Genomic DNA, 25,587 nt, shown 5'->3' with positions numbered 1-25,587 from the left:
TTCTTGTTATTCAAAATCATTTATTGGTTTGTTACACGGTAATATAAGTGAGCATGTTCTTAAAAAAATGATTGCGACTCTACAGAAAATTAGATTTATGACTGAAATGTGAAGAGCTATAAATTTTACAACTGGATGGACTTACGGAGACAGTAACTTAAAAAAATATAGACCAAACTAGCGATTGGAACAACAAATGATTTTACAAGATTACATCAGAGATAAATAAAGAAATAAGAAAAAAACCGATTTTTCTATTGCTTTAATTAAGAACTGAGTTCATGAGGATATTTAAAAATTTCAAAATAATTACATACAATGCAGACACTTTACAATAATGTACAAATCAGTACTTAGTACTGCTCAATTATAAAAATAGGTAATTACTAAACCCCCCTTCCCCTATTTACTTTCATTACTACATCTAAGTAATTCAAAAGACTAGTAATCATCTTCCACAAAACTTGTTAGGACCTTTCTTTGTTATCAGTCAAAAATTGATAAACTGAAAAACAATACAAGTAAACAAAAAACAAACAGATAAAATGGAAAATAAAGTAATAATTAATAATAAAAAAAAGGTCTGAGGGAATAGTTTGGACGAATGCCATGAGTTTTTTACCCTCGCAACAAATTTAGAATTCACAATGTTTTCATTTATTTTCGGTATGACATGTTTTGCAGAGTGGGTGATGATTGGAAAAAAGAAAGAAAATGAGTAACTAACAAAATCACATGAGAAGAAAAAACTCAAAGAAACTTGCTCAATGCAAAATAAATAATTGCGTAACCTAGCTCAACAAATTGAATAAATGCAGTTATAGGAAAGAAATAAAAAAAAAATTATTAAAATATGGATGAGGGGATTGATACATTAATCCTTGGTATTTTTTTATATCTGTTTTTTTTTTTTAAATAGTTAGAGTTAATTCTAGGAAATCAAAATTAGGTTTAAGCACCATTATTTCTCCTGAGGAAAAGGGACTTGAAATTCATGGATAAAATTAATAGTAAAAGAATGGAAAAGGAATGTTAAATAGATTTTGTCACTAAAGGACAATCTAATTTTTTCTCTTACTTTGCGGTAAAGATTACCAAGACAGTTTTAAACCCAGAAAAATCAGTTCAGTAGATTTGAACACTTTAAATAACAATTATATATTTCTTCTCGTCTTGACAAATTTTTGAAACAAGGCATACATCTTAACAATATGCAACATTTCTAACTTTCACTTGAAATCAGAGGCAGAAATATTTCTTTAATTTGAATGATGGCAGCATTGAAAAAAGTGAAAAAATGGGTGTATACGTGATGGCAAGTCGAAGAAAATAAAAAACAAAAATGCAATTATATGAGATAAGACAATGCAATAAAAATTAATATGATTGTTAAGTATAGTAATCGTCAGCAGTTCCAGATTTTGTCTTAACTTTTATGATGGCACAATTTGTAATCATTCGACTTATTTGTCTTTCATTTTTCATAAAGATTCTGTTCAAATAGATTCAACTAACATTCACTTTAGGAGAGAAAGGATAGAAATTATGAAGTCTGAATTCAACGAAAATATTCTGGACAAAATGAATCCCTTTTCTGTTATGTATTTTAGTATGATTTTAATTTAAATTTTTCTCGGAATTGAACCATTTACACCATCATTACTTCTAAACTCTGAGTCTACTTGTTGAAAAAGAAGAAAAAAAAAATATTCTCAACAACCTCCTTTTAAACTTTCAAATAATACAGGGACGAATAGACTACAAGAAAGGCAAAAAAAATTGAGTAAAGTTTAGCAAGCTGTCTGAGCAACACAGGTTAAGTATTTATGTATAAATTGGTATTTTTCTATTACGATTCTCCAAGAAAATTACATACAAAAAAAGAAATAATGCCACAATGAAACTGATTAAAATTTTGACTCCAAGAAGAGAGAGTCAATTTCTTAAAACTTGAAATCAAAATATCATTCAATCAAGTGCAAGGAGGGAAATACAGTATTAATAACAAGTAAGGATAGAACAACTTACACGCCAAAACGGACAGGTTTAGTTTAGAGAGTAGTCGAGTGTATTACAAGTTTTTCAGGGCAATCAACCAGCAAACACAAAAAAATCATGCATTGGGTAAAAGTGTCTATCTCATATAAAATGAATTGGAGGAAAAATGACGAATCCCGTGACTAAAACCACAGAAAAAGAGAGCATCTTTGATTGCATCCTCGATGTAACCTTTCAATAAAATAACTAGTTTATCATTACAAAATGCGATGAACAAATTTAAAAATTTTACGAACGTCTTAGAACTAATCCACTTAATTCAGCCGAGTCTTTTGATAAAATTTTAACTTTCATTTATCAATTTTTAATACTAATATTTTGACTTGAAGTTGTCAACTACTGTAAACATGAGATTAGCTACAGTAGGTAATTCTAAACAAATTTAGCCCTTCTCAAGAATATCAATTAGATTCGTGTCATGCAATTTTTCGATAACTTCATTAACAAGACTAAAAAATAAAGAATTTGGATAGATTAAACGATGTTTCTATTTAAAAATGTACAGGGAGGACATTGTGAAATATTAGAAAATCTTAACTAGGGTAAAAAGGTAACAATCTGTATTATTTACACTATCTTACAAAAACTTTACGAGGTGTCGGACGCATACGATGAACAATTTTCTTACACCGCATTACGCTTCAGGATATTATTCAGTCAATTCTTTGAAAAAGATAACACTTTACAGCATAACCTAATATTGCAAGAAAAAAAAATCTGGATACTAGAGTATTAACATTTTCATACAATATTACACATATCATACATATAAAATAAAAAGAAAAGGCTTATACATTTAATAACCAAAAGATACAATGTAATGAACGCAAAGATAAATTATAATGAGTATCACACAGAGACTTTATTTTGATGTAGAACCCATTTACTTTTTGAGACAGGACAACTTGCTGTTTCAGTAAATAATGCATCACAGCACGGTTTCTTCTCATCTAGGATTATTTCTTATTTTCATTGGGTATACACATACTTTTTCCATTAAGTACTCTTAAATGTTTTTGCAGCATTTTGCATTTGAATGAAGATTCGCAAAATTTAAGTACGATTAAGAGATATCATCTCTACTTTCTTCACTACAAAAAAAAATAAATAAAATAAAAAATAAAGAGGAAAAAATACTGATAGTATCTTCTTGGACAGGCTGAAAAAATAAAACATTTTCATCTTGTGAAGAGTTTCATTTATAACGATCTCCAAAGAAGAAAAAATGATAATATCTAACTCAACTTTCGAATTTGTAAGGACTTGTCATGGTTTTTCTTTTTTGTATATTTTGAAAAATTAATTGATTGTCGAGTCTAAGAACTGAAAAGTGACTAAAAAGCTTATAAGCTAAAACAAATGACATGAGTGGCCAAAGCGAATTAAATTCTCGAATATTTACAAACCTGTTGTTTTCCAAGTTCTGTAGATACACTAACAAGGAGTTATCTAGATTTACAATATGTACAATCAATTCGTCACATAAGACTATCGGACAGGAATTTAGAAAAAATAAAGTTATTTTAAATTATAATAGAAAATAAAAAATAAATATTAAGCGTATCACTTCAAGCACAGCTCTTTCAAGTTTTCTTCTCATTTGAAACGAAAAGTCTACCGGAGCAGCTTCAATTATCGGATTCTAATCGTTTGTGAGTTCTTCGTTTCCTTTTCCTACGACTAGCTTCTTTCCTGAAAGCTACGTTGCCAGGATCATCGGCTAACTGTGGATACCTTTGAATGCTATGAATGTCAATACCTTCATAACCTTCTACTTTGCCGCGAAGGGTCAGTTCTTCCTGCTCTTCGGAGGTCCAATCTCCGCGACCTCCACCCAAACCTGAGGAGACGAGAGATTTCTCAATCTCCCATGCTCTGTCCACAGCTCTTTTGTGAGCATGTTTCAAAAGTCTATGTCGCTCTTGTTGTGGGTCTGAGCCGTATCGTATTGAAACAATAGCGTCCGTGCTGTGAAGCCGCAACTCTTTCCCATCAGCAGTTTCATGTGTAGAAACATTGAACATTCCGCCCAGCCGTCGAAGTTCATCAAGGTCATCTCGTAGCTTCAAGGCATTATCCTGGAATAAAAAAAACAACAAAGTGTGATTAATTTAAAAGCTCATCCATTCAATAATATTACAAAAAAAGATTTAATACGAAATTGATTATGATAATATTAATGTATGAGTTGCAGCTGGTTTTATTCATTTCCATCCCAATATTTTTAAGCTGCCAACTTCAAGCTGCCATAAATTCAATTAAGTTTAACAAATTTTTTTGCCTCCTTTGTGTCAAAATCTTTATGAGACTTGCTTCTTACGTAATTGACTCAGTGTTGGATTTTGAGGCACCAAAGTCCTTTACCCATGGCGATTACAAATAGGCTGGAGGAGATCAAATGTACAAACCTTAACAAAGTAGAAGAGATCCTGATCGTGCTGGCTGAAGTGTAGATCCAGGAAGAACGAGTTGTTGAAGACTGATGTGACAACGTCCTGCACGACCGAGTTGACTCCTTCGACGATCGAAACTAGTGCTCGGCCGTTTCCAGTTCGAGAGATGAGAAGTCCTTCACCAAACACAGCCTTCCTGTATGCCACTCTCGGTAACAAGTTACGGGTCCTCGCTTCCGACTTCAGCAGAGGATGAGCAACAAAACCCAGGTGGCTGAACTGTTCTTTGACCTGTGAAAGGAAAGCAATCAATGAAAAATGTGTTTGCTATATGGAGCAGCCTTTCAATGTTCATCGCAAAAATTAAATTGTTAGACAGTAAATTGAAAACTTTGCTGCAAGACAAGCAAGACCTTAGGGTATGGGGACAGAGACTTTTATCAAAACATCTGGATACCATATGATAAAGAGATACAAGACTTTCAATTTTTTCAATACAAAGTATGATCTAATACGACTGAAACATCATTTTTTGAATAATGCACTGTTACATAACTGAGAGGCAAAATGAATAATTATTTCAGCGTTCATTCCATTATCTTTGGTTGATGATGTTTCCAGATTTTTCAAAGCGGATTTTAAAAAACTAACTCCCTAGGATGTAAAAACATGTCTTCACAGTAAGATTTGGAATACAGAGGTCAAAATTCTTAAAAATGCAGTCCAAAGTGGGGCATTAGAACTATGTTTGTCAAGTTCATCAAAAAACAGCAGAGAGTGACTCCAAAGTTTTAGGTCAACAAATTGCATTTAAAAAAAAAAAATAATTACCTTATCTACGATGCAGCCTAGACCAGACATAACACCAAAATCGGGTGCGAGCTGAGGAGAGTGTACTTTTGAATTGCATTGATAGATCATTTTACTCGTGTAAGCTGAGCCCAACATAGCTTCAACATCATATCCATACAATTTCAGCCAACTGTTCAAGTCTGAAAAACACAATGAAAAAAATTTCAATACTTTTCTAGGACTAAAAATAGTACAAATAAAGCATTCAAAAAGAGCATAAAAAATTAGCAAATCTAGTTTCTGTAATATTTTACTGAGATTAGGAATATTCCATGAACTACTGAATCACCTTCTTCAAGAAATATTCCGAAGGTCGAACTTCCATACATCTAAATTTTGTCCTAAGCAAACTAAATTATATCTGTACTAAAACTTTAGGAAATAAAATCAGGTAGGAGAAAATGCTTACCAATCATGTAGTTGACTTCTTGAGATGTCCTGGGGTTGATAGGGTCATTATTATGGAATCTATAGACGAATATGTCCGTGGGCACGGTCAGGTGTCCTGCTAGACGCTCCCACTCTGGCGTAAGCCACTGACCAACTGATGGGTCGTACCATCTCTTTTTCAGGTACAGAAGCCCCGTGTGCGGGTCGGGCATACCGCCTTGGAAGTCGACTGGCAGGAAGAAATTGGGATTCGAATCCCTGATAAGATGCCCGAATGGTGTGCGGCGGAATTCCTTGATGATGTTACCATTCGTATCAAATAAGGCAATAGGTGAACCATTCTGATCAGTCGCGACGTAGAATCTGGAAAAATAGGAGAATTCATGAATGTTCCATTAGAACCCGATTAGATTAATTAGAAAGGATAAAATTCTACAAGTGCAGTATTCATGTCCTTTCCTTCATTTATTTGCCTCTGACTACAAACCACTTCGACTATACTGAATTTTAATATCATTTACTGTTCTCGCTTTTCAAAAAATAGAAAAGAGTAAAGTGAGCATTGCATATAGCGATGAGACTCCTGACTGAATAGTGACAGAGATGAGTCCTGATCTGATTGCAACCGAATTTCAACTCTCAGCCGCAGCAGCAAATAAAATTCAATTTTAAAAAAAAACCCAAAACCTGAACTTGATTAAACTTTGGCAGACTATAAAACTCAATTTTGAGGAGCACCTAAGACCACTTATAACTCTTTCAATTGGATAACTTTACAGGGAAAAGTCATCATCCATTTTTTTATATATTAACTATACTCATGTAAAAATAGAATAAAAAACCTTTTCTCCGGACCTCTGTCCCATTGAACTAGCCATTTAAAAGAATTGATATGATTTTGAGGTTTACCTTTGTTCAGAAGTCTCAACAGCAACGATGAAACCTTTCTCATCATATAGGTATCTAAACGTAGTTCCAATCTTCGGGTAATGCAGATGAGAGACCAAATCTGGGCGCATTGGATCGGCATACAAAAGTTGGGTAATGTTTCCGGCAGTGTTGTGAATTGCGATCAGTCTTCCGCGATCATCATATCGATAGAATGCTGAGAACTTGTTGGGTTTGATTGCATGACTTAGCTGACCTCTCTCGTTATAACGTAACCGAACTTCTCCTCGTCTGATAACGAAACCTCGGGCATCATATCCGTTGAGTTCGACGTCACCAACCTGTTGAAAAAAAGTCAGAAGAAAAATATGATAAAAACTTTGCGTAAAAAGCAAAAACTACATTGGTGCTTAATATAGTAAAGGAGTACTAGTTGCAAGCACTGATCAAAACATCCTATTTACATCTGAAGGTTCTACTGCAGATTTTTCCACGGTTATTTTTCATGTAGTTTTGAATTGCGGGAGGAAACATTGGCAGAAAGCTTGCAAGGACGAACAAGTCACTCTTATACCAGTATATTCTCTTGTATTTTCATCACTATTATTCTTATTACTTATTGATGGCCAAAATGCAAAACCTTGTACCTCCGTTTGGAGTGTTGTAGATTTCCTGTTGTAAGTACTTTGTTTTTTTCCAGAAAACTAGTCGATGTAATTTCGGAAAAACTCTCACGATTTTTCATCTTTAGGAGCAGAATATTTTGTAGAAATTTCCAACTATAAAATTGGCCTCTTTGTCTTCAAAAAAATAAATTAGGGGCAAAAATTTTGGAACATTGCAATCCGGATGCAAGGTTGAGCTCTTCAACTAAACATGGATATTGAATCCTGGATCAATGATTTTAAATGAATTACGAACCTGGGTCACTCTATCACCACTGTCGTAGCCAAGAGTAATTTTCTGTTTTCCTTCCATGACTCCAATTTTGTTGCCATTTTCATCGTATACGTACTTCCAATTGTTGTTACCTACAACCTCTAGGATATGACCATCTGCTGTGTAAGACATTCTATCAGTGCTTGTAGTTCTACCCAACATGATTTTTTGATTCATGATACGGCTGCGCGAATCATAGTCCAGTTCCATTCTGAAACAATCAAAAATTTGTTAGAAAACAAAAAATACAGATCACATTGGCAATTTTTTCAAGGAGTAAAAAAAGAGGTGGAACTACCAAATTAACAAATGAGTGCCTTGGAAAAGAATGGGTGAAAAATCATCAGGAATTTGAAAATTGATGTATTAGAATTGGAGTACGTTTTTTCAGCAATGGATTTTTTTGAAACATTATGAAAGATGCCAGTTTACTACTAGATTCTAGAGGTAAAATAATATGAATTAAACCTATTCTTGAAAAAAAAGAAGAAAATAGCCTGCAAGATCGAATAGTGTATTTTTCCTTCGGAAAATACACTAAAACTAGCAAAGTTTTGGTTTTGAATCATTTCCCTACAAAATTCTCTGGGGAACAATCTTTGAAAAGAGTTTCCGGTAAATTAATAGAAAGTCCTCAAATTTCATTCAAGTTTTTGTTACATTGAAAGTTTTCACCTTACATTTAAAAAGTTGTAGTTGTAAGAAAATTTCACAATTAGTTTAAACTAATATGAAATCCAGTAAAAAATTTAACAGCTCACCTATAAACATCCAAAGATTTCACATTGATCAAAATATTTTTGATCCTGCCATGAGCATCATATTCTGTGACGGAGAAGAACTGCTTTGATGTGTCTTGAATCACAGATCGGTTGAAAGTGTTGCGATAAATGCGCAAGTCGCTCATTCCCTCCAAAGTTCCGAGGTTCTGGTTGTACTTGAGCTTCAACTGAGGTAGCTCTTTTCCATCAATGCCCACCTCAATTTCAGATATTCTTGCATTTCCGTCAAACTGGAATCTAGACAATCGAAAATCGAAATTATTTAAAAATCCTGTTGCAAAAAGGTTTTTACTGAGCTTGATGAACGTATTAAAAAATTACTGCCACAATTCCTTTATAATTTCCTTCGAAAATTGTATTTTTTTTGCTAATTCTTTCTTTGAGAAATTCTTGTTATCGTATACTTCATTACCATATGCACACTTTTTTTGTTCTCCCTGCCTATTCATTATTTTAATGCACATTGCTCGATTTTTTGACAATGGTATCTAGATTTAGACATAAAAACTCTAATAAAATTCTACCTAGAGGAAACTAAAAGCTCGATGGCACCAATATATATAGGTGTAAGATTTAGATTTCAAAATTCTGAGAGAAGTTTTAGGAGTAATTAGAGGAAATACTGTAGAAACAGAAAAATTCTGCATGAGAGTTATTGACAGTGATGCTTCCCAGATACTTATAATTCAATAAAATTGTATTGTTTAATATTCTAGCAATCGATTAGAAATTAATTTCTTCGACTTTGAAAGTCGAAAATCTTAAATGGATAAATGAAGCGCCAAAGAATAAACGGTTACTAACCTGTAATGAGTGTTGTGAAGACCACTTTTGCTGCCGAACTTGAGTTTCTCATCCTTCGGAATACCCATGTGATAATGGAACTCATGTTTTAATTCGAAGCCAGGCTCAATAACATCAATGTTTTTCAGTAAACTGGTGCTCTCTTGATAAGTGTAATGGATCGAGGACAAACCTGAGAAAAAATCATATTTAAGATTAAAGATAAGACAAAATAGTTTGTATTTTCACCATTCACCTGAAATAGGTTTTTTTTCCTACTTTTCCATGATTTACGATGGAACTGGATGAGGAAATTTTTTTGAGCCTTCCATTCAAATAAGTCTTGTGCAACATAATTTTCTTGCATTACTGCCATGCTAAGGAAAAAGTATGTATGAACCTTGAGGCGTTGCTTTTCCTATGATACAATACAAATTCATTGGAAGAGTTGTAAATGTTTTTCTTCCAATTTTTAGACGATTTTCTTTGCAATTAACTCTAAAATATTTGAAAATTTCGAGGGAAAAAACACCAAACTTTTTTCCAAAGTATTTTTTTTATCAAGGCAACATTCGAATGTTCATACAGCGTTTTAATTAGCATGGCAGCTTTGATGACTATTTCTAAAATTTATCATCTTGTGTCTCGGTAATTTTCAGCTGATATTCAAACGTAAAATTATCAAGTCTTGATAAAGCTATCTGCCTTTCCCAAAATTTAAATAAAATAAAAAATTGATAAATGTGAGAACGTTGATCATATTCTTGAAATTTACAGAGAATAAAAATGATATTCAAAGAAAGGAACAAAAGCAATCAATATATACCTGCTAAAACAGTATCCAGTTTTCCAGATTGATCGTAGACGTAAGCTACTCTGCCTGATTGATGCGGGTACAATTTTGCAATGACTTGACCCTCATCGTTGTACCTCAGCTCGTACGGATGGCGACTTGTTGGAGAGTAGTATTGATATTTGAAGAAACCAAGGGAGGTTTGTAATGAGAAAGCGTGGATATGACCGCGAGGAGTTGTTAATGACTGTAAGGCACCAGCATCATCGTATTGAAGAAGATAATCGCTTCCTCTTGGCGTAGTTACTTTCAGAGGCTAGAAACAAAATTTATCAATGGTCAGAAAAAATGGAAATTATTATTGAAATATGACATGAAGAAGTATTTCATTTGAATTTAGAATGCTCTAGTACTGATTTGGAGCCTTTTTTCTTTTCTCGATTGTTACTTGACAAATTGATCATTGACGGCAAATGAGGTATTAATCATACAGTGCTTTACATTTATGTTTCCACTGTATAGCTGTGTGTATGAAATAATAAGTATATACAAAAGTTAAAGTATGAAAGTGAGTGTGTGTATGAGTGTATGAAAAACTTCAGGGTTAAGAGAAAAAATCATAAAGAAAATGTTTGCAACACTTAGTTTGACTTTTACTATGCAAGTTGCACATTATCCATTGTGACTTCATGATTTCACAACGTCAGACATGCATTTACAATACGCCTCAAAACTAATTTAGATATTCAAAAATATTAATAGGATAAGTTATTTACCAGTCCGCTGAACATATCTTTGAAAGTATATAACATTGATTTATCATCTGCATAACGGATTTCTGCCAATCTTCCGGCTCTGTCAAAGTGATAACTTTCATTCAATCCTCCCCATCGCCATGTGGATAGACGTCCGAATCGGTCGTAATCAAGTTCAACGCCAGCAAACATTCCATTCCTAAAATGAAAAAATGAAAAAATGAGGGGTATAGGAACAATATTAAAATTGAGAAAAATGACTGCCATTTTCTTTAAATCATTTTTTAATCCTTCAAAAACACAGTAATTAAAAAGGTTTATGTATCTCCTGATGTCTGATCTTTTTAAAAATGTTCCAAAATGAGTATGGATACCATGAAAGAAAATAATTTATTAGGAAAATTTGCTGGGAAAATTAAGACAATTTTCTGAAGAAATTCAAGCTTTTTCTCGGGCCTCCAGAGGTCAAATTAATACATAACTCATTGGGAAAATTATAAAATGCTCACCTAGGACCCCACTTTGTAGGCCGAGATGTCCTGTCATAAGTAACATTCAGAAGCTCAACTCTGTCATCCATGAAAACAGCTACAGTGCCCGTCTCTCGATCATATTCCAGACTCAGCAGATTGTCACCGTTGATACGCAGCTTGCGCACAACTTGAGCAATTGGTTCCTTAGGGCTTTTGTTGACGTGTCGTACCGAATATTTCCACTCGAAGCGATTCGCTAAATCACCGCCAATGTCTGTTTTCTGTTTGGCAGGTACAGGGTAGCTTTCGGCCAAAACTGGGTCTATATCAGCTAAAATAGGGTAAGAAACGGTATCAATACTAATTGTGTGTCCCCATGGTGCGACTGTAGAGACGCTGTTATCGCTCGATAGCACAGACTGATATTCAGCTTCTCCTCGTTTGGTTACGACCGTCGATCCTTTAATCAGCATGGCAACCGGCTGTTTGTCGTCGTAGGTAACTTTGACCATGGCTCCTTTGATGCTCAGATCAAACGAGAGCTTAACAATCTTTCCGGTCGGTGTTACGGCACCTGTCAGACGTCCAAATTCATCATAATTATAGACATAACTTCTACCAGTTGAATCTAATTTGCTCTTCATGAGTCCGCTAGGACCATGATAATCAAAAGTGACATTGTAGTTGTCTGGAGTGCTGATTTCACTTAGGAGCTTCATTTTTGACAGCCTCAACCGACATTTCTGTCCTTTTGTGTTTTCAATCGAGTTGACTTGACTAGAGTAGTCTCGGAGCAAGAAAACTTTATTTCCAGCAGAGTCTGTTACTGTGCTTAACTTTCCGTTGCTTGTGTTGACGGTGTAAGTGAAAATATAGCTCATCTCTCCAGTCAGGATATTTTTAGTGGCGATGTGTTGTCCAAAACGATTGAATATGTAAAGCTCTTGAGATTCCGGCGAATAGACCTCGTACTCTCTCGCTGCGTTAGCTTCCGGTAGACTGGCAATTACCGAACGGATCCTGTAGTTAGCTTGGTCTGCTATGTGAAGGATTCCATCAGGAGAGACAATAATGGATGAGATGGTGTTGAATTTTGAGCTTGTGGCAAGGAAGTGATCTTCCTCAAAGCAGTCACAGCCTCTATCTAAGCAGTTGCATCTGGATTCTGCACCTACATAATGCATAATTTTGCCATCAGTTCCAATGACACGGATCCTATTGATGCGTTGAGAATCACTTTCAGCTACATACAGGTCTCCGTTGGGACCGAAAGCGATACTTTGCGGCATCACCAAGGTGGCATGGGTGGCGAGTTCGATATCTGAGTGACCTTTGGCAGGGCAATGGAGAGGTCGGCCAGCAACGACTTTTACTCGGCTGTCTGATGTCAGTTGGAGGACCATGTGATCATCTATTACATGCAATGTATCATCAAGGGGATTGATGGCAAGATCAGTCGGCCATCTCAGGTGGACTTCTTCGATGTTCAATGTGCCTTCGCACGGGATTGGTTTCCAGTGGGATTTGTGCATGTGATTTCCGACGACTGTGGTGATGATTCCATCTCGATCGACCATGCGGATATTTGTGCCATCCGCAAAGTAAAGCGTGTTATCGCCTGAAACTGCAACTCCTGTAAGAAAGAAAAAATTGGTTAGTTAAAAAAAATGCATTTAAGAAGGCATAGTATCGAGTTTAAACGATTCCAAATTAGAACTGGGAAATCATTTCTTGAAAAATTTGACTTTACAGAAATCATTTTTATTGATTGCGTCCTCTCTATAATAACATTGATGCGCAATCAATTACAAAGTAAAAAATTAATCTGACAGCTAAAAAAATTTAGGTGCTGAAAATTTGATAAAATATTTGGTAAAAATGCATGGAGCATATTAATACTTCTTTCTCACAGTAATACTGAAGAGCATATTTTTAAATTAAGACACTACAAAGAATTTGATGTGAAATGAAGGAATTCGTTTTGTCGAATCAGTGATACAAGTGGTAGTAATACAACAGTACACAACTGTAAACTAAAATAAACCAACCTTTCGGATAAGCAAGTTTAGCATCCCTTGCTAGTGCTCCATCTCCACAATGAGCTTCATCTCCTGGTAAACATCTTTCCCCGGATCCAACAGCTGGAACCCAGTTGTGATCGGGATTTGAAAAATCATTCGGATCGCGAATTTTCAGTATTTGATGAGATTCTGGATCCGAGATATACACAGTGCCATCCAAAGGACTCAATGCGATATGATACCGATAAGAGACTCTCGTCACATTGAGTCTCACTACAGTTTTGACTGTTCCATCTACCATGATCCTCCGGATCAGATTGAAATCACCAACAAATATTGAGCCGTCAGGGGCAGCAGCAAGAGCAACTGGTGCGAGTAACCGTTGTTTGGTGCCAGCTGTGCCGTCGCATTCAGTCGAGCAGTCGAACGGACGTTGGTGTCCATCTCCGAGGGTTGTTTTGATGATGCGGGGTTTGTGTTTTAAGTAGATGTTTGAGCCATCTCCTTTCTGCAGGATTCCTTCATGGAAATTATAGCGGTGGTGGATGTCTAAATTCCAACCTCCTACTTCGGAAATGCTCATGTCGTGGCCGCTTAACTTGGTTGTTTGCACATCCCACATGATGTCTCGGCAATCTTTGTACTGATACCCGACTTTCACCAGAGCTGTTGTGACTCCATACACCCGTTGCCTGGAAAAATTAAGCAATCTGCATTAAGAATGGCGAACTAATCAACCAATAGGAAGTAACAACAGTTGGATATTTAAAAGCTTCTTAAAAGGCTCCTTGTCAAAGTTAAACAATATCAACGACTTAGAAAACAAAGATTTTACGACAATGATTGCAGTGAACGATCATTTCCAAATGGAGAAAATGACACTACTGTTCTTTTGTAAGTTGAAAGAAGACTTTTACAAGTCAGAAAAGAGCTCATATTTGAAATTTCTCTTGTTGCACTGTGCATGAATGATCTTTTGTTTTGACTGATATTTTAAATCTGAGTTGGCGCAACCAGTTAGTTTCTGTGTTTTCTTTTCAAATTTACTCAGGACATAAGTTTAGTTTCAGCCTACCTGTAAACATTTAATCTGTTCCATGCGTATGTGAATTTGATGCCAGGATCAGCTTCAAAAGTTTTTTCGAAAAGAATTCCTTCAATCGTGATGCGCAAGTGGATCAACTGCAGGGTATCAGGAATGGTTTCAGGTGTGAGTTGAAGCTGAATTGTTGAGAGGTAGCCTGCAGATCGGGAACTGTGATAGATTAAATTGAGACCAGTGCCTGGGATCTGGAAACTCTCTTGCACAACCTGAAAAGAGGAAATAACACAGGAGAAATTAATCACTTTAATTTAATCACATTAATCAGTTTTTTTTTTCTACTTTGTACAAAGAAAACATTAGTACAAAATAGATTTATCTAAATAGACTTATCTTGAATAGACTGATATGTATCTCCTAATTAATCAGTATGGAATGATGAAAAAAAAGTTGCTGCTGAAGATAACTCCTCATACCAAATTGTTAAGAAATTTTATAACTACTTATGACTTTTTTTACCTACATAAATTTATTCATTTTGTCCAAAACTACTTTTACTTTAAGGAGAATGCACTACAGTTTCATATTTATTTCATTTCCTTCATTTTTCCTAGAGTCTTTACGTTTATTCTAGGATGTCAAATATACAAACCTGCGATTCTGCCAAGATAGAGCTCCGATCTGGGCACGCTCCTTGGAAGCCGTGTTTCCATGTCGCTAAAACAACAGGTTTCATGAGGTCGTAATCATGAACCTTACAAGAAGATGATATGGTGCTCACAGCTTTTTCGTCTCCCATTTGCAGAACAATTGTATCGATGATAACAACCTGAAGAATGAAATAAAACAAAAATGAGAAATTTGCTGAATCAAGTTATTTAAAAGGAGGATTAAAACGGTAAAAGGTTAAAGAGTACTTCTTCGTTAATTGAGTGTTAAAATTAAAATAAATTTATGTTGAATGCCAATGGTTATATCTAGGATGAGATGGCAATCTTTTCGATCTTTTTTTCTTTGTTAAAAATGTAAGAAAAATCAGAAACTTAGGAGCTATTTTTCCGCTAGTATTCATTAGCAAATTACAATGTCCAATCATATTCCAGACAAGGTGAAATATTAGAGGTAAAAGCTACCTAAATCAAGTAAAGAACCAGGAGGACAAACTGTTGTTTTACCTCATTCCATGGGACATTGATGATACGGCTTTGCGACTTGAACGGACTGCGCCCGAACTGGAGAGTGACCGCACCTCCACCATTGACTAAAATATCAAACCATCCATCATCTCGAGTCAACGTAAAGCCTTCCAAGGGGATACTTGTACTCACTCGTACACCCATGAGGCCCATCCCCATTTGAGTGACCACGCGACCTCGAACCACTGCTGATCGACTGTAAAGACAAATCAAACATCATGAGAAAAAAAGAAACAATATAAAAATCAAACGAGTTAGACTGAGCACGAGGAATTATCTATTCCGGAGGTGATATTTTGAATGCATACGCTGTGAACATATTCTGCTGCAAACAGTGAAAAAAAGATTAGATATTATCAGGAGTCATTGCAGGATGTGAGCAAGTTTTCATGAAACACAGCTTCCATGGTAAGATGGTTACTCGTCTTGTGACCGTTATTACTATTTGAGTGTTCATGCTTTTATCCTCGAGAGAGGTGGAGAATATGAGATCGAATAATTTACTGCCCTTAAAAATGGAGACATTAAGTGCAGCAAACAGTAAAAATCTTGCATCCGTGTAGCTACCGTGATATTTCCAGGGGGAGGATCATTCATAGCCCCAATGTTAGGTGGAAAGGGAATGCCTAAAGATGGTGGATCCAGGGAGGGGATCATTCAGAAAATTCAGCTTTTTAAATTTTTAAAATTTATTAAAGCGGAAATTCAACTTGGATTTACGACAAAAAATCCCAGAAATTTTACGACACAACACTTTAACCCCTCACAGATTATTTCCATGAGAACAGGAAGGAAAAGCAAAATTGAATTGACATTTCGGTCAAATTGTCAGTCCCCCCCTCCCCCTCGTGGCTTTGCATAAGGGTTCTGGGCTGCTATTTGGTGCAAGAATACTGCTGAAAAAAGTGATATAAATTTCTCGGTGTGAAACAGTGATCAACTACCAATTGGGGCTGAGAATAAAAAAAAAACAATGTTTTGAAAATTTCTCTTTGCATATGATACAATGGGAAAAAAAGAATGAGATTACAGAAAAGAAGCAAACATGTAAAACAAGACAAAAGGAGGGGTGGGAGAACATAAAACACAACATACGCATGCTTACACATATAAATACACACACAACTACTGGAGAGACTGAAATGTAAAGACTGACAAGAGATATTTTATGAATAAAACTACGTAATGAAGGGGAGAAAATGCTTTTAACAAAAAAAAACAAAAAAAAAAAAAAAACTACTGAGGGTAACTAAGATAGAGGATATACTTCAGATGAGGGGAACAGGGGTTTAAAAAATACTATAAATGAATTTCCTTCATCAATTCTTCTGATTTAATTCCGTAAGCAAAGGAAACATAGAAACGAACCTCATGAATTGATAATGTGACGCAAAATTTTGTTGTGAGCTATTAATAGTTCAAAGTACATATTTACTTTTCTGAGGAAAAACGTAATTGACGATCCTAGAAATGAGTTTCATATGCTAGTTCATCTTTGAAAGTAACACTTGTGAGGATCCTCAGAATCATTTTAGGAGCAAAAATAGAAAAAAGAAATCCTACCATCAGGGATTTTGTGCGATAGATTTAAAAAGTAATTTTAGATTACAGACCCTAAACAATTGATGAATTCATGGAGAACTTATGGTCCTTTATAAGGATTGAATGGAGGGGAAAAAAATAATGAGAGGAGATTTGATGGTAAAATGAGTAAAAGGGAGAACGTGTGAGGTAATTTGGAGAGGTCAAATAAATTGACGGTACCATTTTATGCATCCTTACCTTGCATTGAAGTAGTTCCAAAAAACACTGAGCAGCGTTAAGACATACGTTATTATCCGTTAGCCTTTTATCAATCAATTTTACCAAGAAAGTATTTTAACATTTTCAACAATTAAAAGTTCTTCCACAGATTAATGCTTGCTTAGCAGAGCTTAATTTTACATCGATAACTCGAGACAGAAATTTATTGGCAGAAAGAAAAAAAAAATTGTTTAAAAAAAATGAGACTTTTCCATGAAGCCTGATAGGTACATCAAATCCTCAGCTCTTCAAATTTAAAAGTTATGATCGATAAATCTGGAAGAATTTTTCATTATGAATGAAGTCTTAACCAATTATGACATTGATTTTTAGGTTGAGTAAAAAATAAAAGATCTTGAGTGACTCACAATCACACAAACTTCTGGCGAAGAGGAAATTCAGTTCAAATAATCTGTGGAGTGAAAGATTGCTCACCTCAGCATAAGTTGCGCACCAAGATTACCAATGTAAATATAATATTTTGATTCAAATGTGAGGAGAGCTCCTAAGCTCAAAAAAGAGAAAATCGTAGCCGAAAACTAAAATAGACCAAGTTGGGGCTAATTATATAAAATTTGTAAGTTTTAAATTTTTTTTGGTGCTCACAAGAGAAAATACGATATTTTATCAAATCTACAGAGAAAATTTGAACTGAAAACACAAATGAACACAACATACAATCACTCGATTGGTGGGGTGAAACATGGATGAAATTCACAAGGGGCACAACACCGCATAGAGATGACATCACTTTGACGATTTAGAATCAGAGTATGAGAGGAAAAAAAATGAATATTCTATGTTACAGTTTGGACTAAGAAATAGATGTCCTTCGAAGATCGGAACAGGAGAGAGAGACATAAATAAAAAACGGGAAAGAAAGAACTGAACAGATTAAAGAGAAAAATAAAAAGGTTAAAAAAACCATCACTTCTCCCACGTACTGCAAAATTGTAGAGTGGAAACGAAAGAGGGGATCTTTCTTGAAGTTTCATTTCCAAAATTTAATTGAAGGCTGTATAAAATGATACCCATCAACCTAAAAGAGAGTTTCAAAGTACTTTCATTTGGTTTGAGTTCCTCAAGTTGCGATCTCCTTTTAGTTTGAGGGTTTACATACATAGAGCCTCCGCAATTTGCCACCGTAAAAGTGATAAAGTGATTTTCACTCACAAGGAAAGAAAATTAAATGAATCAAAGTATTTACCTTTCATTGAAATTCTCCTGCTTTGCATAGTTTTGAAGGCTTCCTTCTTCAATTAAGAATTTCATCCTCTCAAAGAATGAGGCAGTAATAGCTGGCGGCTGCTTCCTCAACAAAATGTCAATGGGTTTGGGAGCTAAAACGCAGAGCTGGCTACTTCGGCACAGGTGATTAGAGCAACATTCAGGATCTTCACAGTCCATTAGACCATCTGTAGAATTGAAAAATTCATGGTAAAATATTTAATCACTTATTCAAACACTCGTAACACTTTTTCCCTCATTTTATCTTGATAATATTTTGACTATGCGGAAATGAATTCCAACTTTTGACAGAAAGACAATAAGCTTGGCTGTTGGTTGAAACATTCAAATATTCTACCATTAATCAGGTATACCTTTGAATTAATATATATTTGTGCTGGCTGCATTTTAAAATCAACAGCTATTTTCTCAACAGTATTGAATTGCAACAAAGTTTGAGTGGCACTCAAGAGCACTTAGAGCTTAAAAACGTACTGTTATCGCTTACCTTTGTCGTTATCTCTTCCATCTCCACAATTCTGTTCGAGAAGAACACTGCAATCTTTTCCATCCCATCCGTCAGAGCACCTACACTCCCATTGGCTGTCAGAGTTGACTCTACATTGTCCGTGCCCTGAGCAGCTGTTGGGACAGCCCTCAAGGGTACAATGTCTTCCATTCCAGCCGGTAACACAAAGACAAGTCCCGTTTTTGCATTGACCGTGATCATTGCACCTGAAAATATTAAGATGCAAAGTTGTTACAGCAGCTGTAGTGCATAAGAAAATAAAACTGTTTTAGACAAAGTTTTAATTGAAGCATTTCTTTGAGTGTCCTCTTGACAAGCAATATGTCGATGACATTTTTTGGATTATCTATACAATTTTTTAAAATTTAGCTTAAATTGAAGGGCCAGGGATCTCTTAGTCAACCAGAAGTTGGTTTCTGAATTTCAATATGATGATGAAATTTTTGGAGCCCTCTGAATATTTGAGCGACAATAGAACAAAACTACACATTGGACATACCTAGAATCGCAGAGTTTCTGATTACAAAAATCTCCTGTCCAGCCTGGGTTGCATTGACAGGTGTTCCCGACACAGTGACCGTTTAGTCCACAATCTAAGTCACACAACTCTCTGGAGCAATCTTCACCAGACCACATTGCTTCGCAGATGCACGACTGGGTCTCAAGGTCGAATTTGCCATGTCCTGAGCAGTCAGGCAAACACTGGAGTGCATCCTTATCCATTTCACTGCAGTCGACACTTTTCCAGCCTTTCTTGCAGACACACTGGCCAGCTATGCAGAAACCATGTCCAGAGCAAGTTGGATGGGGACAATCGGCTGGAAATTCAAAATTTAAAATAAATTACATGGGAATGTAACCACCAATCGACAAATACTTTCAATAACTATGAACGATCAGAAATGTAGGGCGAACGACAAATTTTTAAGACCATGAATCTAGCACAAGCCAAATTCCAAACTAAGATCTTTAAGTATATTAAAATGATTCAACAGGGCCACTTCTATAGCCAATACTGTAAAATTATGGTCCAGTCAATATGTTTTGTACACAATAAGTAAAGAAAAAAGTATTCCATGACTCACCCTCTTCGCAAAATTTGCCCTTGAATCCTCGAGCGCACACGCACTTTCCATTTGAGCAGTGCCCATGTCCGTTGCAGTCGGGAACCTCACATTCATCGTGACGAAGGTTACATTCTTTGCCTTTCCACCCTGGATTACACTGACATTCACCGTTGACGTATTCTCCTCTTTGACTACACAATACTGGACAAACACCTGAAATCATAACGTTTGATCAGTAAATATTACTCACAGTAACATTACAAAATATAATTTAATAGCTTTTCATGCTAAACTCTCTGTCAAATATGAAGGAAGGAGCTTCGAGTGGTATGTAAAAATTTCACTTTTCCACAGCATGAACGTGGATATTTTGACAAAAATAGGCGGTGAACACGTCAAAAGTTTACATTCATTTTTTGCTGTCATTTTAAACATTCTAGGTCTACATGCTAAAGTAAAACTTCTTATCTTCGTCAAAAAACTTCCATCTTTGCCTCTCGCAAACTTAGCAAAAATTCAATTTATTGGATTCACGTTGAATTTTTTTATTTTGACAGAAGAAAAAAGTACCTACGATGTCTTGAAAAGTCCCCTTTCCTGTTCGTCATGGTTGATGCCCAAGCCTCATTTTAAATTATTCTTTGGGTTCACCCTTTGCATGGCTCTTCAGTCAATAATGGTTTTGAATTTACAGACTTCAAAGCAAATGATTCACTGTTAATATTTGAGTGTTGTGACAGGACAAATCGGAAAATCTACAACAGGTTCAGCCTATTTACTTTTCAAGAACAATTCGATCTTTATTGTACCTTGTATTAAGTAGATAAGTTACTTATCAGGTTGAAAACTGATTTGAGGCTGATTCCCACAATTAACTTACTTTCACTGCAGTCTTCTCCACCGAATCCAGGCGTGCACTGACACCGGCCCATTAAACACTGTCCTTTGCCATTGCAACCACCAGGGCAACTCTTTGTAAGCTCATCGGAGACTGCGGCAACCAGAATAACTTCTTGCGCATCACCATCATCATTGTACAGAGACAAAAACCAATGGCCTGGTTCCAAGTAATGCATTATTTCTTTCTTCACGCTTGTCTGCTGTGGACAGGACAGATGCAAAAACGATGATTAGGAGAAATTGAAAATGAAAGTTGACAGGGAAAGCACCTGATTGGCTGATCAGTGGAAGAGAGATGTATGTATGTAATTACAATGTGTTAGAAAAATTTCAAGTTAGGCATAATGAGCGAAAAGTAAAAATATCCTCGCTCCAGATTTGCAAGAAAAGAGAGAGTAAATGTCTTGTCTTGGAAATTTTACTGCAAGCGGTTGAAAAAAAAAAAAAAAAAAAAAACAACTTACATGTGATGCTCTTGTGAGTCTCGCTTTATAGCCACTTAAGACCTCCAGAAAATGATATTGTGTGTGGGTTGGTAAGGCATTTCTTCTGGCATACATGGCAATATTTGCCCCTCTTGGAATGTTGAAGTCAAATTTGATGTAAGCTGCTTCTGACTGGTAGAATTGCATGTTCCAATAGCCATACGGGGGGATTTCGTTGGATAGTTTTAGGCCGATTGAGATCTGAGCAAACGTTGTACCGTCTGGAGGAAACGACCTTGCTGGAAATGTTTTTGTACCTAAAAAAATATTGACTGATGTTATTATGACATGAGGAAGAGGGAAACTTTTTTGTCTGCACAATAGATGATAGTGCACTAAATTTGAAGCTGACTCAAATTCTCTTTATTTACACCGAATTTCAACTTTATTATAGATGCTTGATGCAGTTGAGAGAACTGACAAAAAAAAAGCCACCAATTACGGTGGCAAAAATATAAGCTGCACACATGAGATACATGCGGCTTTAAAGTAGAATATTGCTTCTCTGTCATTTTTTCTTCTGCTTTCCTCATTCAGCTTCAGATGAATTAGTCTAGTAAAAGTAATAACACTGAAACATTCTTTGCTGCATGGTTTCAATCCTTAAAACTTTTGGCTCTTATTTTTTATCAGAAACCAGTATGACTTCTTCACACCAACAACGAGTTTACATTCCGCTCAATTTAAAGTTGTCAAAACTGCAGGAGCAATATAAGTAAAGTACTGGTAAGTACTGGTTTTTTAATAAAAAAGAAAACAATGACTGCCTGGTTTAATTTTTGCAAACGAATGTTTAAATAAAATGGCATAATGGAGCAAGATAGTGCATAATACATACTATGATGGCATCCGACGAAAACATCCAATAAAAAAATGAAAAAATGAAAACTAGCAAGGGCAATCAAATTTTTAAACAAGCTGTGATTAAGAGCCAACCACCAAAACTATTCCAAATGGATATTACTAGAAACTTGGACAAAACATCACAGTAAAAATCTTGGACGACACAAACATTGGCACGATACAAAATAGAGGTGAGAAAATGCTTAAAAATCCAGAACCACACCAGCTAGCTGAACCATGCATTAAGGGTGTGTTCCATGCAGGTAAGAGGCTCAATAACGCAATCTTGCACTGCCACTATCAATATCAAATTCAAAATTATCTACGCAAAACTAAGCGCAGGAGAAACTAACATTTTTACCCAGCTAGAACAACAACTTATGGAGTTAGAGAAAAGTCTCTTTTAATTTGCTATGCAAAATGAATGAGCTTTGAAGAAAATCTTTGAGTTTCAGCTTCATGACTTAAGGGCTTGTAATTCGTCTGCAAAATTCAGAAAGGGTTCTTATTTACCTTATCAGCCCTTAAAAAATGTTCAATGGAGGGAATATGTTGCAATTCTTGTACATTTTTCGTGGAATTCTAATCAATTAGAACGTTTTTATTTATTGCTTCCTAAAAATGATCTCTTTTTGTTGATTATAATAATCTGAGAAACATTATTACAGGCGGCAGACAAATTCTGCCTCCAGTAGTAACCTTCCATTCATTTCAGAGAAAGGGTCAGTGGACTTAGTCAAAACGGTAGCACAAACTACATAGCATGTGTTCTCTTTAAAATTTCATGTGAAATTTGAAGAAATTTTAACAATTCTGAAGCTAACTCCTGAGTTGGATTTTATGGATTGGCATTGATTAAATGGAAAAGAAGACAATTTTTTATTTCTATTTCTTTGCAGCAGGTAGATCAACTTTACTCGATCTTAAGCATCATTAACTCTGCCAAGAGTCAATGTTTCAACACATTACTGTGTTTAGCCTGCGCTAAAATAAAACTGAAAAGAGAGAACATGTTCGGTAGTTTTAGGCCGATGAGCCTTATCTGCCAGTCCTTTGATAGACCCTGTAGGGGAAGGATATTAGAATTAGAATACTAAATTTACCTTCTTGGACTAGAATAAGAGGAGGTGGAGCTGTTGGACATGCCACCTGGTTATCTTCGACAGTGAACTTTGACGTTGCTGACCCAATCTCGGTTGGTTCAGAGTCTTCGTAATCTTGATTCAGTTCAGATGTCATTTCGATTTTGGGTTCGTAAGGAAGTGTGACAATTGAGGAGGGAACGCTACTTGAGGTAGAGGAGAGTTCAAGGAAAGGTTTAATTTCAATCGAAGGATTTTCCGACACTTCTGAACTATTTTCTTGAACTGAGTATTCTTTAGACGAATGATTTCCTACTGACGGATCGGAGCTATTGCTTAAATGCGGCGCGTTTTTGACTGTTAGAGGAGCGGCCGTTTTGTCTGTGAAGCCATCTTCAATCCCTGTAAACGAGGACTCAGTAATTATTGACATACTTGGATTGCTTTCAGAAGTGCAAGGGCAAAAACACTGGCTTTCAGAAGGTGAGCTGCTGTTTTCGATTGTTGCACTTTCTGTGCTGCTCAAAAACTCTTTCTGGTCTGGACTAAGTTTTTTTTCCTCTTCCATCCTGATGGTTTCAGTGCTATCACTCGCCTGAGTTGTGAATTCCAACTTTGGTGGTAAAGAATTTGGGGCTGTCGGAACTGAGAGCGTTAAAGTATAAAATGGTGTCTTCGGGGTCAAATCGTTCCCTGATGAAAGAGTAACGTCTATGAACACTCGCCCAGATTCAGCCTCATTGATTATCACAGGTCCAGACTTTCTTATTTCTGTTTCGCTGGTGGTTGTTAAGACAGGTTCAGTTTCATGCAAAGTATTGATGTTTCCATGCACCGAGTACACATTTTTGTTAGTAGAATTTAGTGGAGTGGTGCTACTGTTCTTAACGGTAATGTTCATAGGTATCTGCATGGATACATTGTGGATGCTTGATAAAATGTCTTCTAGAGATTCTGATATATTTTTTACTCTGTCTGCGTGTATACTTCCTTCTTGAGGAATTTCATTCGTCATATTATTAGGGATTTTCGTCGCATTTTTTTCTTCAGCTCTCTGGGCATCGCTTTCCTCATTTAAAATTTTGTTCGTCAAAATTTTAAAGTCTGTGTTGTTGGCATCACTTGATTTCATTCGATCATCAGTTTTTTGAATGGAATTTTCATCAGAGTTCTCAACCCTGTACAGGGTATCAGACAAATCAAACTTCTCATTTAAAGGCTCAAAGGAAAATGGCTTCGAGACTGGCTCGGAATTGACAAAAGACTCATCATTCATTATTTCTGACTGATCTGTGTAACCTTCATGATTATCCAAGAATGAAGGAAGACTCTCTGCTTCCTCTTCTGAAATTCTTGAGGCTTTCATGGTTTTCTCTAGACTTTCAAAACTTGGGATCACTGTAAAATCCGTGAGAACCTCCTCTTGTCCTAGAACTGTCATATTTTCTTGTATATTCTGTGACTTTACTTGATTGCTGGTCAAAGAATGAAAGATTTCCCCATCAGAGATGTTATTAGAAGTGTTAGTAGATGAAATAGAGGAACCATTCACCACGGAGAGTCCAATCACCGATTCTTGTGTTGAAGAAGCATATGAAGAAGGTAAAGTGTTAATTAGAATAGTAGAGTTATTAAAAATTATGTTATCATGCTGAGGTGAATACGAACTACTGTCATGCATTTCTACATCAACTACTGGTGCAACTACATGAGAAGTCAAAAATTCCGGCCTGGGCACGAATTCCCCTGCTGAGATGAGGGGAGGAGGAATTTGGGGCTCAAAATCACTGTCCACTCTAACCATCCCTCCTTTTAAAAGGCTAGATTCTGATTCAAGATTATCTGCCTCATTAGGTTCCAAAATTTGACTGCTGTTAACAGATACTAAAGTATTGGGAGAAGAGTATGGTGACACTTGTAAGTCTAAAATATCATCAATTACTGACGGAGACGTCGATTCCTCGATCTCCTCGATTCCTCCATCTTTCGGTAGATATTCAGTTACAAAACTAGAATCATGTACAGGATTTGGATGGAGACTTTCATGCTGAGGTTCATCCCTGTCAGTTGCACTAACTTCATTACTTTGAAAAGTTTTTTCAAGATTCTCAGTCTCCGAAAAGAGATTTGCACTTTCGAATTCCATTAAACTCAGATGGCCAACGGGTCCTTCCTCTTGGTCATTTACTGTGGAAATTTCCAGAGTATTTTGGGTTGGAGGGGGTGAGGGGTTAGTGGGTTCAGAGAAGTCGAAAGGAGGTTCACTACGAGATGCGTGTGAATTAA

General features: G+C 35.9%; 1 protein-coding gene across 9 annotated transcripts in view; it reads right to left on the bottom strand.

Moving 5' to 3' along the window:
• Positions 1 to 25,587, bottom strand: part of Ten-m (teneurin transmembrane protein Ten-m) — a 709,737-nt gene continuing 684,150 nt past the window's right edge. For 4 of the 9 annotated variants that reach the window (XM_072302525.1, XM_072302526.1, XM_019040131.2 and 1 more), the window contains 23 exons: positions 23,323 to 23,703; positions 21,356 to 21,633; positions 20,872 to 21,091; positions 20,010 to 20,204; positions 19,424 to 19,742; positions 18,904 to 19,130; positions 18,376 to 18,583; positions 17,148 to 17,174; positions 15,345 to 15,561; positions 14,822 to 14,998; positions 14,203 to 14,438; positions 13,155 to 13,819; positions 11,143 to 12,739; positions 10,655 to 10,832; positions 9,912 to 10,194; positions 9,107 to 9,278; positions 8,282 to 8,539; positions 7,503 to 7,731; positions 6,603 to 6,922; positions 5,713 to 6,056; positions 5,283 to 5,443; positions 4,467 to 4,742; positions 1 to 4,136 (listed from right to left, as the gene is read on the bottom strand). In XM_072302525.1, coding sequence (XP_072158626.1) covers positions 3,687 to 4,136; positions 4,467 to 4,742; positions 5,283 to 5,443; positions 5,713 to 6,056; positions 6,603 to 6,922; positions 7,503 to 7,731; positions 8,282 to 8,539; positions 9,107 to 9,278; positions 9,912 to 10,194; positions 10,655 to 10,832; positions 11,143 to 12,739; positions 13,155 to 13,819; positions 14,203 to 14,438; positions 14,822 to 14,998; positions 15,345 to 15,561; positions 17,148 to 17,174; positions 18,376 to 18,583; positions 18,904 to 19,130; positions 19,424 to 19,742; positions 20,010 to 20,204; positions 20,872 to 21,091; positions 21,356 to 21,633; positions 23,323 to 23,703 — 7,418 coding nt within the window. In that variant the 3' untranslated portion in view covers positions 1 to 3,686. The remainder of the gene's footprint in view (positions 4,137 to 4,466; positions 4,743 to 5,282; positions 5,444 to 5,712; positions 6,057 to 6,602; positions 6,923 to 7,502; positions 7,732 to 8,281; positions 8,540 to 9,106; positions 9,279 to 9,911; positions 10,195 to 10,654; positions 10,833 to 11,142; positions 12,740 to 13,154; positions 13,820 to 14,202; positions 14,439 to 14,821; positions 14,999 to 15,344; positions 15,562 to 17,147; positions 17,175 to 18,375; positions 18,584 to 18,903; positions 19,131 to 19,423; positions 19,743 to 20,009; positions 20,205 to 20,871; positions 21,092 to 21,355; positions 21,634 to 23,322; positions 23,704 to 25,587) is intronic. The other 5 variants (XM_019040132.2, XM_019040133.2, XM_072302522.1 and 2 more) reach the window with 4 other exon arrangements.

The sequence above is a fragment of the Bemisia tabaci genome, chromosome 7, assembly GCF_918797505.1.
Source record: "Bemisia tabaci chromosome 7, PGI_BMITA_v3".
In the NCBI taxonomy this organism is placed as follows: domain Eukaryota; kingdom Metazoa; phylum Arthropoda; class Insecta; order Hemiptera; family Aleyrodidae; genus Bemisia; species Bemisia tabaci.
This window is presented reverse-complemented; position numbering and strand designations above follow the sequence as displayed.